The following is a 13,922-nucleotide window of genomic DNA, read 5'->3' as shown; positions in this document are numbered from 1 at the left end:
CCTGGCTCGGCTTCCTAAAGTGCTGAAATTACACTGTGCCCAGCCGAAGTCAACATTTTAAAAGAAACAAGAGTGTAGTGACTTCGCTTGAATTCAGTCTGTATCTGTGGTGGCATGATTGCCACTGAGTTGGCCACCTCTGCAGAAGTCTGAAGTGTTCAACATAAAACTAATCCATTTTGACTCCTCTACCACAAATTGTTTCATTTATTTGAGCTATTTTAAATTGGAAACTGGTGTCATTAATGTTTAAGAAAGAAAGGAGAAACTGAGTAGAGTACTATCTCTTGACCTAATTTCTTTGTGAGCATATTATATACTCACCTAAGTATCAAGTGGAAGAGGAAGTTGATCCCTGGAGGGAAATTTCCATAGGTTAAAAGCATGGGATTTACAGTCAGATGAATTTGGGTTCAAATCCCAGCTCTCACTTTATCCATGTAGCACTCACTAGCTGTGTGACTTGGGCAACGTAAATTGCCTCAGTTTCCAGACTGTAAAATGGTAATAATATCTAGTTTAAGGCTGTTCTGAGATTCAGTTGAGATAATGTTTAGAAGATGCTTTGAACAGTGTAGCTAATATTAAATGGTACAGACATAGTAAGTGTTCTTGATCACTGCAGATTCAGTGGAATTAAATTTTCATATTTTGATGAAAGGGAAAATAACCAGTATTCAGTTTGCAAATTTTAAATGTGTTGTTTCTTTTTAAAAACATTGTATCTGTGGTTGGGTTATTTCTGTCAATTTATTTGCCTTCCTTGCCAAGTCACACTTCGCCTAATTGATGTCCTGTGTGTTTTCCATTCCGTTCATGCTGAATTATCTTAGGTCAAAGAGGAAATCATCTTTCTGCCTCCAACCTTCTTACTTGCCTCTAATCCCCTTTCTTGACTCTTCCAAGTCAGGATTCTCACCAAGGAAGCTATCTGCCTTCTTTGGGAATGTTGGGATTATGAAGACTTGAGATAATGGGGTTCATGTATTCAGACTCTTTAGCATATACAGTAGAGTTTCTAATGTTGTCATCATTCCCTAGTGGGCGGTTACAAGTTAGGTTGGGATTCTAATCATATTTTATGATATCTCACAGATTAAATTGCACTTTGTCTCTGCCCAGTCTTGATTCCCTTTTGGCCAGCAGTTTTTAGGTCTGTCAGTACTGCACTGCAAGAATGGCAGATTTTGGGATCTCTGCTGGCCAGTTTGTGGCAGTGGTCTGGGATAAGTCATCCCCAGTGGAGGCTCTGAAAGGTCTGGTGGATAAGCTTCAAGCGTTAACCGGCAATGAGGGCCGCGTGTCTGTGGAAAACATCAACCAGCTGTTGCAATGTAAGTACCCACCCACGTTGTCTTTATGAGGCTGGAGGGGTTTCCATGGGAGTGTTGCATTTCTGTGGTTCCTTGATATCTGAGTTTTCATTTAGGGTGGCATGTGATAGTGGTGGCTGGTCACCCTGTTGTTTTTCAGTTGAGATATATCGGAGGAACCACCCCCAATAATTCAACGTAGGTTCTTTTCTATTTTCCCTAAGTGTCAGCTGGTCTGAGAAATAAAGGGAAAGAGTACAAAAGAGAGAAATTTTAAAGCTGGGTGTCCGGGGGAGACATCACATGTCGGCAGGTTCCGTGATGCCCCTCAAGCCGCAAAAGCAGCAAGTTTTTATTAGTGATTTTCAAAGGGGAGGGAGTGTATGAATAGGGTGTGGGTCACAGAGATCACATGCTTCACAAGGCAATAAAATAAGGCAAACGGGGGCAGAGCGAGATCACAGGACTGGGGCGAAATTAAAATTGCTAATAAAGTTTCGGGCACGCATTGTCATAGATAACATCTTATCAGGAGACAGGGTTTGAAAGCAGACAGCTGGTCTGACTAAAATTTACTGGGTGGGAATTTCCTCGTCCTAATAGGCCTGGGAGTACTACGGGAGACCAGGGCTTATTTCATCCCTTATCTGCAACCATATAAGACAGACATCCCAGAGTGGCCATTTTAGAGACCTCCCCCTAGGAACGCATTCTCTTTCTCAGGGCTGTTCCTTGCTGAGAAAAAGAATTCAGTGATATTTCTCCTATTCACTTTTGTAAGAAGAGAAATATGGCTCTGTTCCACCTGGCTCTCAGGCAGTCAGACCTGATGGTTATCTCCCTTGTTCCCTGAACATCGCTGTTATCCTGTTCTTTTTTCAAGGTGCGCAGATGTCGTATTGTTTAAATGCACATGCTTTATCAACAATTTGTGCAGTTAACGCAATCATCACAGGGTTCTGAGGCAACATACGTCCTCAGCTTATGAAGATGACGGGATTAAGAGATTAAAGTAAAGACAGGCATAGGAAATCACAAGAGTATTGACTGAGGAAGTGATAAATGTCCATGAAATCTTCACAATTTATATTCAGAGATTGCAGTAAAGACAGGCGTAAGAAATTATAAAAGTATTAATTTGGGGAACTAATAAATGTTCATGAAATCTTCACAATTTGTGTACTTTTGCCATGGCTTCAGCCGGTCCCTCCGTTTGGGGTCCCTGACTTCCTGCAGCAGAGATACACTGAGCTTAGGAGTGTAGTTGATGATTTCCATAAGTATGTTCTTTCTTGGTAGCTATCCCATGTTTTTTTAAAACACTTACTATTCATCCAGCTTCTTGGATGGATATCGAGTGGTGTCCATTCTCTCAGGGTGAGGTCTGTAGCTTTTGTTGGGGGTTGGAAGGGACCAGGAGATTATCCCAGGCTCAGGAGATTGCTAATTAGAGTCCTCTTCTTTTCAGCTGCCCACAAAGAATCCAGCTTTGACATTATTTTGTCGGGTTTAGTCCCAGGAAGCACCACTCTGCACAGTGCTGAGATTTTGGCTGAAATCGCCCGGATCCTTCGGCCTGGTGGATGTCTTTTTCTGAAAGAGCCAGTAGAGACAGCTGTAGGTAAGGAGATCTTCACTTGGAAGACATGTTTGACAGGGTTGAGTCTTAGAATATGTGTGCTGCATCTCCGTGAGCAGGAGGTATCATTGGGAGATCAGTATTCCTGTAGCAAAACCTTTTCCTTGGGGATAAATTATTGTTAAAATCTGAAGCAACATATCTGGAGAAATTGTAATCTTTGGCTGACTCATTATGTAATAAAATAGAAGGAAACTGCCATCTAAAAATGGGTCCTTTTGCAGGTGAATAAACTTTGATATGTTCATAATATGGAAAGTGATGCAGCAATAAAAAGGAACTAGCTAACTATATGTACATCAGCTTGGATGGATATCAAGGGAAGTAGCTAAGTGAAAAAAGCCAATCTCAAGAGGCTCTGTGCTGTACAAATCCATTCATATTCTCGAAATAACAAAATTATGGCGGTGGAGATCAGAGTTTGCCAGAGGTTAGAAGTGGGAGGAAAGGGTTGTGTGGAGCTATAAAGGGGTAGTATGAGGGTTCCTGTGGTGATAGAACAATTCTGTGTTCTGAATGTCATGGTGGTTACACAAATCTACACATGTAATAAAATTACATAGAACTGTATAGCCCCCTTCTGCCAAATGAGTACATATAAAAGAAATGAAATCTGAAAAAGCTATGTGGACCATCAATATCAATTTCCCGGTCTTCATATCATGCTATAATTGGGTAAGATGTTAACTGTGGGGAGGGACGAAGTGAAGACCTCCTTAATATACATAACTTTTTTTTGTTTTTTCCAACTTCCTGTGAATCTATAGTTATTTCAAAATAAAAAGTTTAAAAATAGTGGCTGAACCCTGGGAATGATGTGGTAATTATTGATTCATGTGAAACTAATGACAGTGTTCATGAAGTAAAAACTTTTTTGATCGGTTGTATAGCTGTCAGAGTAATTCAAGTCTGGATTTTTAATATTTTTCACTAGACTTTCAGTCAAAACATAACCATTTCATCAAATAGAATAATAGAAATGAAAGTATTTTGAAATGTATAAAGGTGTTCATTGTTTATTTGGAAATAGAACTTTGTGTTATGTGTAGTATAAATCAGCATTCTTTGCTGGGAATTTAAACCTTACATGACTAAATGTAGTGTCTTAGAACTATACAGAGATAAAAAAGGAACTATTCAGAAGGAATACTTGTGTTTCTGTGCACTTTGCAGTTCATAAGCCTCTTTTCATAGTCATTATCTCACAACCTCTGGAAGGGGTTTCAAGAAGCAGAGAGTGATAAAAAAACAATAATAATGGAATTATAACATTTAAGAGCTTAGGTAAAAACACTTCGAACAACAAAAAGGATTTGTCAAATTAAAATAGTATCGCTATGGCCAGGCACAGTGGCTCACACCTGTAATCCCGGCAGTTTGAGAGGCTGGGGCAGGCAGGTTGCTTGAGTCCAGGAGTTTGAGACCAGCCTGGGCAAAATGGCGAAACCCCGTCTCTACAAAAAATACAAAAATTAGCCCGGTGTGGTAGTGCACACCTATAACCCCAGCTACTTGATGGGGGCTGAGGCAGGAAGATTGCTTGAACCTGGGAGGTCGAGGCTGCAATGAGCTGAGATCATGCCCCCGCCCTCCAGCCTGGGTGACAAAGTGAGACCCTGTCTCAAAAATAATAATAATAATAATAATAATAAAATAGTATCACTAAAATATATATACAATTGTCCTCATCTTACAATGGAGTTACATCCTGATAAATACTATTAAGATGAAAATGCATGTAATTCATCTAACCTACTAAACACAATTGCTTAGGTTAGCCTAGCCTACCTTAAACACGCTTAGGACACTTGCATTAGCCTACAGTTGGGCAGAATCATCTAACACAAAGCCTATTTATAATAAACTGCTTAGTATCTCATGTAATTTACTGAAAACTGAAGTATACAGTTTCTACTGAATGAGTATTACTTTCACACTATCATAAAAGTTGAAAAATTGTAGGTAGAACCATCATTAAGTCAAGGACCATCTGTACATTAAACAGAATAGGTTATTATTTTTTTTTGTTTTTTCTTTGAGATCAAGTCTCACTCTGTTGTGCAGGCAAGAGTGCAGTGGTGCAATCTCGGCTCACTGCAACCTCCGCCTCCCAGGTTCAAGCGATTCTCGTGCCTCAGCTTCCCAAGTAGGTGGGATTACAGGCATGTGCCACCACGCCTGGCTATTTTTTTGTGTGTATTTTTAGTAGAGACGGGATTTTGCTATGTTGGCCCCAGATTGGTCTTGAACTCCTGGCCTCAAGTGATCTGTCCACCTCAGCCTCCCAAAGTGCTGGGATTACAGACATGAGCCACCACGCCCGCCTGGTTATTATTGTTTGAATGCCTGCAAACCCATATAGGATTGAGCCTTTATTATTTTTCCTACTTTGAACTATAAAGCTATTAATTGGGATTTTCCTTTTGGCAGATAACAATAGCAAAGTGAAGACAGCATCTAAGTTGTGTTCAGCCCTGACTCTTTCTGGTCTTGTGGAAGTGAAAGAGGTACGTTTGTAGACAACTTTCTTTGCTGCCCTGCAGGTGAGGTAATCAGTATTGCTTAGAACTAGGAAACAAGAAATGCTGTGCATGTAAGATACATGATGCTTCAAAGGACAAAACTTGGGAGAATCGGCCGGGTGTGGTGGCTCACGTCTGTAATCCCAGCACTTTGGGAGGCCGAGGTGGGTGGATCACGAGCTCAGGAGATCGAGACCATCCTGGCTAACACAGTGAAACCCCGTCTCTACTAAAAATACAAAAAAATTAGTCGGGCCTGGTGGCAGACGCCTGTAGTCCCAGCCACTCGGGAGGCCGAGGCAGGAGAATGGCGTCAACCTGAGAGGCGGAGCTTGCAGTGAGCCGAGATCACGCCACTGCCCTCCAGCCTGGGCGACAGAGCGAGACTCCGTCTCAAAAAAAAAAAAAACAAAAAAACAAAAAACTTTTGAGAATAATCAACTTCAAAGAGACTCAGCTTGGCCCATGTGGGCTGGGGCTTGTTCTTGTCTCCTTGGTACTAGTTTAGTGGTGGTGACAGCTGAGGGGCATGAGCAGCAGCTCTGCTGCTTCCAACACCCACCTCTCAGTAGACCCGAATCCTAGGCCTGGGTGAACACTGCCATCTAGTTCAGCCTCACATTTTTGGTGGGAGGCTGGAATAGGTTAGAGGGCAAAGTTCCTTTTCTGACAATTCAGTGGAAATGTTTAAATTAAGCAGAAGTATTTATATTTCTACACTCTTTGATCTTAAAATTTTCTTGGATGTGGGAGAGGTAAATGTTACAGCATGATAGCTGTTGTGCCTGTTATTTCTTACTAATGTAGGGCCTTAAATTCTTTGTTTTTTAATTTTTTTTCTTCTTTTTGGAGACAGTCTCGCTCTGTTGCCCAGGCTGGAGTGCAGCGACACGATCTCTGCTTACTGCATCATCCGCCTCCTGGGTTCAAGCAATTCTCCTGCCTCAGCCTCCCGAGTAGCTGGGATTACAGGCGTGCGCCACCACACCTGGCTAATTTTTTGTATTTTTAGTACAGATGGGGTTTCGCTATGTTGGCCAGGCTGTTCTCTAACTCCTGACCTCAGGTGATCTACCCACCTTGGCCTTCCAAAGTGCTGGTATTACAGGCGTGAGCCAGGCCTTAGATTCTTTATGCCAGGCCTTAGATTCTTTATGCCAACCCTTTCTTATTTTTCCTTTTAGCTTAAGGTTTTCTGTGCTTGATTTTAAAATAAGGAATGTGTATTAGGCCATTCTTCTGTTCCTATAAAGGAATACCTAAGACTGAATAATTTATAAAGACAAGAGGTTTAATTGGCTCACTGTTCTGCAGACTGTACAGGAAGCACGGGCCTGCAACTGCTTGGCTTCTAGGGAAGCCTCAATGAACTTTTACTCGTGGCAGAAGGTGAAGCAGGAGCAGGCACATCACATGGCAAAGGCAGGATCAAGAAAGAGAGGAAGAGTCGGGGTGGGGAAGGTGCCATACTTTACAACCACCACATCTCATGAGAATTCAGATGGTGCTAAACCATTCATGAGAAATCTGCCCCCATGATCCAGTCACCTCTCACCAGGCCCCACCTCCAACATTGGGGATTACAGTTCAACATGAGATTTAGAGGGGACACATATCCAAACTATATCAGACTCCTCATAAAAATTCACTTTACACCAAAGCATACAGAATATAAAGTGACATCCCACTTCTTGCTCACACTTCCCTCCCCAGAGGAATCCACCAATGCCTTTTTGTATGTCCGTTCAGACCTTTTCCTATGTATTTACAAGCATCTACGTGCACATACTTTTTTAAAAATATAAGTATACATTGTTCAATCACCACCTTTTTTCCCACCCTTAGATATCATAGACACTTACCTACTTCAGTGTATTTCCCTTCATTCATATTAATGATGTAATAGTATTCCATGCAATAGATGGACTGTGATTTATGTAACCAGTCTATAATTATTGGACATAGAGGTGGCACCCTGACCCTTTTTTTCTACCTTTACTCTCTGCTACTTTATCCCAAGGAACATAGAAAGGATTTTCCTCCCCCTTTTTCTTTTGGGATATAAATTTCTGCTGTCTTCATTGTGGGCATTCTTTCCTGTTACACAGTAGGACCACATCTGGTTCATTTTCATAATTGTATTACATCCCAAATAACTAGCATATGCCTCATCCCTAATGTTTTTTAAGTACTTATACATTTTCCAAGGGGTAGGCTCCAAGTAAACATGCAGACAAAGGTTATACTCTAGGGTTCTGATCAGTGAGAAACTGAATGTGAGGCATAAAGTGTTATCTGTTACCATCCACTTTTACATCCTTAATGCACAGAAATGAGTCTTTAACTCCTGTGTAGGTAGACATAGTAAACCATTTTACAGAGGAGGGTGAACTAATCCTTTTGATGTCTTGAATTCTAGCTGCAGCGGGAGCCCCTAACCCCCGAGGAAGTACAGTCTGTTCGAGAACACCTTGGTCATGAAAGTGACAACCTGCTGTTTGTTCAGATCACAGGCAAAAAACCAAACTTTGAAGTGGGTTCTTCTAGGCAGCTTAAGTTTTCCATCACCAAGAAGTCTTCTCCTTCAGGTAAGGCTGGCCTAGGGACATTCTTCTGTTTGAATGGGCTTAGAGGGACATGTTAGAAATTGAGCCAGCAATAAATGAGATGGTGATATTTTTAGAGGATTAGTCCTTTGATTTCTGCCATTTCCACATAGAAGAATACTTAATGTACTATTATCATGGGCATATTAGGATCCAAAACTGAAATAATACATAGGTATTATCTAGTTCAGCTCCTTCTTCTGCGCCAGAAGATACCGAGGCCTCCTAATTCTACAGGACTGAGTCACACAGTTTAATTAATGAGGTCCTTCCAGGTCCCAGAATTAACGTTTCTCCTCAGAAGACCTCACAGTGTAGTGGTAATGGTGTATGAGAGTGCCCTGTTCCTGTTCTCATGTGCTTTTTTCCCCATGCCAGGAAAATCAGCTGCTCTTACTTTGAGGATGCTGAGACACTTATAAAACTGTATTTCTTCTGCCTAGAAAATTGTGTACAAGCACACGCGTGCACGCACACGCACGCACACACACACACAAACACAGCCCCATCCTCATCCTTCCTATCCCTATTTTTAAATGCCTGAAGTGACCCAGCTGTGAGGTATGCAGACATTAACAGATATTTACTGGTACATCCCCACTTGTACGGTTTTGACTGTCTAACCTAAATCTTCAAGAAATCCTTTGGAATCTAACCTTTCGATTCATGGTTCCAGAATGGGTAGGAATAGCTTAGAACAGTTGGCCTTGTGGAAGGTATGAGCATCCAGCTGTGACAGTGATCACTAGAGGGTACTCTTACCCCAAGGGCCTGCGAGGATTTGCCCACACTGCATCCGAGCCTCAGCTCTCTGCCTCTTCCTTGCATTCTCCTGACTAGACAGAGAACCAGGAAGTGTGAGGTTTGTCTGCCACTGATGGTGTTACCTTGCCACCAGCAGCTCTAGAGCCTATTTTCTTGTATGTAGCAGGTTTACATGAGGCTAAAGCTCTGCTATTTTTGAAGGTTTTGACACATTTCTCATTTAATCCTCAAAACACCTGCAGTAACATAGGAAGTACGATTTAGCTTCATGTTATAGAATGGAAACTAAGGTATCGAGGAGGAAGCAATATGGAATGGAGGTTAAAAGCATCAGACAGGCTTTGCAGCCTGTGGAACCAGCCTAAGTGTCTAAACCTGTTTCCTCAGCGGTAAAACTAGGATGACAGATAGTTACCTCATAAGGTTGTCAGCAGAATTAAGTTAGGTAATGTATATAAGTGCTTAATATGGTGCCTGGTGCAAAGCAAGAGCTTAGCAAATGGTGACTTCTGTAACTATCAGCAAGTGGTTGGCCCAAGGTCAGACCTCTCAGAGGGGTAGATCTGGACTTTGAACCCACATCTTCTGCCTCCCAGGCCAGTGTGTTCTCTTCTACACAGCAGAAAGCATTTACGTATGTTTGTAATTAATAGTTTCTGACTGTGTTTATGGAGTTTTTTCTTTTATTGCTTGGACTCAGTGAAGCCTGCTGTGGACCCTGCTGCTGCCAAGCTGTGGACACTCTCAGCCAACGATATGGAGGACGACAGCATGGTGAGCTGGCCGCATTGTCACTTGATTGCTTTCTTTCAGGCCCCAATTTGAGTGTGAACAGCTATAGTGACCTTTCTGGACTTATAGGTGTGAACGTATTTAAAGCCCAGATTTGTGACTATGCCTGTCACATCTTTGATTTAGAAGGAAACTCCATGTTGGTGGCTTTTTTTTTGGAGACAGTCTCGCTCTCTTGCCCAAGCTGGAGTGCAATGGCACAATCTCGGCTTACTGCAATCTCTGCTCCCGGGTTCAAGCGATTCTCATGTTTCAGCCTCCCAAGTAGCTATGATTACAGGCATGTGCCACCATACCTGGCCAATTTTTGCGTTTTTAGCAGAGACGGGGTTTCACCATGTTGGCCAGACTGGTCGCAAAACTCCTGACCTCAAGTGATCTGCCCGCCTCGGCCTCCCAAAGTGCTGGGATTACAGGCGTGAGCCACTGCGCTTGGCCATGTTGGTGGCATTTAAAATTTTTTAGCATCTCTTTTTCCCCACATAATTTCTTGTTCTCACTTCATACGATATGTTGAAAACTCTTGTGGGCATGTGTAAACCTGAAAAGATTTTGTCAGCTTGAATAGTTTTATTGGCACCTTTGGGCAAGTTGCTGACTGTTCCATGCTTTAAAAAGCACTATTTTCTGTCTTTGGCCATGTCTGTAATAAAGTTCTTCATTTCTACACCTCTACTATTGAAGTTAGAGTAGTGAGCAAAATAAGTGAGGTTCATGCTCTCATAGGGTTTACAGACTAAGTGTCTACACATTTACAAAGAATTACATAAAGGTATATATAATTATTTGATTTTTATCTGGGATTATGTAAAAGATATTTTATTCCCTTTTTCACGTGACTCTTCATAAACACTTCTCTCTTTCTCTGTTCTGCCTGTTCCCTCCCTTCTCCCCACTTCTGCCCCCAACCCCCAACATGTGTATATTCTCTACACATTGCTGGCCAGTCATACAGCTTTTTCTCATGTAAATTTGTTTCTAATTCCTTCGCATCCTAGTGCATCTTCTGTGGATGTAGTTTAACTCACCATTGGCCTCTTGAGCATGTGGTCAGGTTGAACATGATGATCAACCAAAAGGAGGACAGGGTGGACACCTTCTTTACCCTGGACTCCAAGTTTCCTCTCGAAGCCTGCAGTCACTTTAGCTTTTCGTTAGCAGAGACCACGACTGTATCACTCATTGCTTTGAACACTCTCCAGGATCTCATTGACTCAGATGAGCTGCTGGATCCAGAAGATTTGAAGAAGCCAGATCCAGCTTCCCTGCGGGCTGCTTCTTGTGGGGAAGGGAAAAAGAGGAAGGCCTGTAAGAACTGGTGAGTGCTGGGGTGACTGGAGCCTGCCATGCTGCCTCCAGTGGCTTCATGCTGAAGACATCGCGGTGCTGTACTATTTTTAAAACATACATTTTCCAGCCTGGGCAACACAGGGAGACCATCTCTGCAAATAATTAAAAAAAAAAAAAAATTAGCCAGGCATGGTGGTATGTACCTGTGGTCCCAGCTACTTGGGAGGCAAAGGCAGGAGGATCACTTGAGTCTGGGAGGTCGAGGCTGCAGTGAGCCGTAATTGTGCCATGTATCTAATTTCACTCTCCCTCAAAACCCTACCAGTAAGCCACGATTGTGCCACTGCACTCCAGCATGGGCATCAGAGCGAGACCTTGGTGTCTTCACATTTGTTTTTATAAATGGATGGGAAGGATTGTAGAAAGTTAATCAGTGATGTTCATCATCAGCGTTAATCATCAGTGTTTTTTAAATGTAAAAGCTGGCAGCATTTACAAATCAGGAAATTTCAAGTGAAAACACAGATTTTTTTCCCTTCTGTTCTTGAATTTGGAAAATATGGCAAACTGGGTCTACTTTCCCAAGCATGATAACCAGCTGAAGCTTGAGTAGTGGCTACCCTCTGTAGACAGAGCACACACGGTACTTCCCTCATCCTCCTCCCACTTCTGTCTCCCTCAGCAGCCTCTCACATTGCTGCTGTCTGCCTGGCCCATAGGCTTCTGAGTTATGACACTGGTGTGAAGAGAAAAGGCTTAAAGCACATTTTGGCACTGTTAGGATTTGGGATTTCTGGGTGGTGACAATTCTTGTTCATTAGTTACTGATTTTCCCGCAGCACCTGTGGCCTTGCCGAAGAACTGGAAAAAGAGAAGTCAAGGGAACAGATGAGCTCCCAACCCAAGTCAGCTTGTGGAAACGTAAATATCAGGATCATTCCTCAGCATTCACAAACCCCCAGGGGGATTAGACCTTCTTCTAAACTAAACACAGACAAGCTCCACCTCAAATATTTTAGTAACAGACGAATGCGTGAGCACACGAACGTAGGTAGTAATGGGGAGAGAGGCTGTCTCCTGAGAGTGAGAGTGGGTTAGCGTGCTTGTGCTGGTCGGGGAGGGTCTTGTTGCTTTTTATTTTTTGGCCCATTTCTTTGTACTTCAGAGTGGGACCTGATGGTTAGACATTTAGCTAAAGTTGCTTGTGTTTTGAACTGCATAGAATATAGAACTATGGCCGGGCACAGTGGCTCACGTGTGTAATTCCAGCTATGCCGGAGGCTGAGGCGGGAGAATCACTTGAACCTGGGAGGTGGAGTGAGCTGAGATTGCACCACTGCACTCCAGCCTGGGTGACAGAGGGAGACTCCATCTCAAAAAAAAAAAAAGGCCGGGTGTGGTGGCTCACGCCTGTAATCCCAGCACTTTGGGAGGCCAAGGAGGGCGGATCACGAGGTCAGGAGATCGAGACCATCCTGGCTAACATGGTGAAACCCCGTCTCTACTAAAAATACAAAAAAATTTGCAGGGCGTGGTGGCGGGCGCCTGTAGTCCCAGCTACTCGGGAGGCTGAGGCAGGAGAATGGCGGGAACCCGGGAGGCGAAGCTTGCAGTGAGCTGAGATCGCGCCACTGCACTCCAGCCTGGGTGACAGAGGAAGACTCCATCTCAAAAACAAAAAAAAAAGAACTATGGCCTCCTAGGGAACTTTTCATGACTATAGTTTTTCACAAAACCAGAAATCTTGAAAACTCTTAGTATTTTGGTCTCAATTGGACCTGCAAACATAGCCATTTCCTTCAGGCTACTGTGGCCACATTATGAAATTAGGCATTTCTTTCTTCTGGCTGGTATGCCTGGGATAAGCTGACCCTTGGCTTCCCCATTCTCTCTCTCCAGTGCTACCTGGGCGATGCCTTCCGCTGTGCCAGCTGCCCCTACCTTGGGATGCCAGCCTTCAAACCTGGGGAAAAGGTGCTTCTGAGTGATAGCAATCTTCATGATGCCTAGGAGGTTCCTGACATGGGACCCATCTGCTCCTCCAGCCAACTCCTGTTCCTCACATCCCACCATGGTGGCTCCTCCCACCTCCTCTGGATTTGTTCACTCTGAGATCTGTTTGCAGAGTGGGTGCTTAGCAGACAGAGTGAAGCTGGCTGGGGGGCACAGTGGTGTGTAGTGCTGCTGTGTATCAAAAGACCAAGGTATTATGGGACCTGGTTACTCAGAATGGGATGGGTTTCTTCACCTCATGTTAAGAGAAGGGAGTGTGTCCTGAAGAAGCCCTTCTTCTGATGTTAAAATGCTGACCAGAACGCTCTTGAGCCCAGGCATCGTTGAGCATTAACACTCTGTGACAGAGCTACAGACCCCTGCCTTGAGTCTCATCTCAGCAATGCTGCCACCCTCTTGTCTTTCAGAGTTGTTAGTTTACTCCATTCTTTGTGACACGAGTCAAGTGGCTCACAACCTCCTCAGGGCACCAGAGGACTCACTCACTGGTTGCTGTGATGATATCCAGTGTCCCTCTGCCCCCTTCCATCCCCAACCACATTTGACTGTAGCATTGCATCTGTGTCCTGTTGTCATTTATGTTAACCTTCAGGTATTAAACTTGCTGCATATCTTGACATATCTTGAGATTCTGCATGTCTTGTAAAGAGAGGGGATGTGCATTTGTGTGTGATGTTGGATAGTCATCCACGCTCAGTTTGGACCATTGGAGGAACTTAGTGTCACGCACAAATGGGGCTATTCCTACGCTTAGAATAGGGCTTGTCTGCCCACTTTAGAAGAGTCCAGGTTGGTGAGCATTTAGAGGGAAGCAGGGCAGAACTCTGAACGACAATACGTCTCTCTGAGCAGAGACCCCTTTGTTCTTGTTACCTACCCATATGGACTTGGAATCAATCTTGCCAAATATTTGGAGAGATTGTGTGGATTTAAGAGACCTGGATTTTTATATTTTACCAGTAAATAAAAGTTTTCATTGGTA

The 13,922-nt window shown here is 43.3% G+C and overlaps 1 protein-coding gene across 5 annotated transcripts in view; it reads left to right on the top strand.

Annotated features, from left to right (window-relative positions):
- The window catches only part of CIAPIN1 (cytokine induced apoptosis inhibitor 1), a 21,393-nt gene extending 7,471 nt beyond the window's left edge, over positions 1 to 13,922 (top strand). Inside the window, exons 2-9 of one of the 5 annotated variants that reach the window (XM_009430833.4) lie at positions 1,123 to 1,334; positions 2,827 to 2,934; positions 5,383 to 5,459; positions 7,894 to 8,062; positions 9,546 to 9,619; positions 10,840 to 10,955; positions 11,767 to 11,848; positions 12,827 to 13,922. In XM_009430833.4, coding sequence (XP_009429108.3) covers positions 1,178 to 1,334; positions 2,827 to 2,934; positions 5,383 to 5,459; positions 7,894 to 8,062; positions 9,546 to 9,619; positions 10,840 to 10,955; positions 11,767 to 11,848; positions 12,827 to 12,937 — 894 coding nt within the window. In that variant the 5' untranslated portion in view covers positions 1,123 to 1,177 and the 3' untranslated portion in view covers positions 12,938 to 13,922. 5 annotated transcript variants of the gene reach the window in all.

This window comes from Pan troglodytes, chromosome 18, assembly GCF_028858775.2.
Source record: "Pan troglodytes isolate AG18354 chromosome 18, NHGRI_mPanTro3-v2.0_pri, whole genome shotgun sequence".
Classification (NCBI taxonomy): Eukaryota; Metazoa; Chordata; class Mammalia; order Primates; family Hominidae; genus Pan; species Pan troglodytes.
Note: the sequence above shows the minus strand (reverse complement) of the source record. Positions and strands in the feature narration are given on the sequence as shown.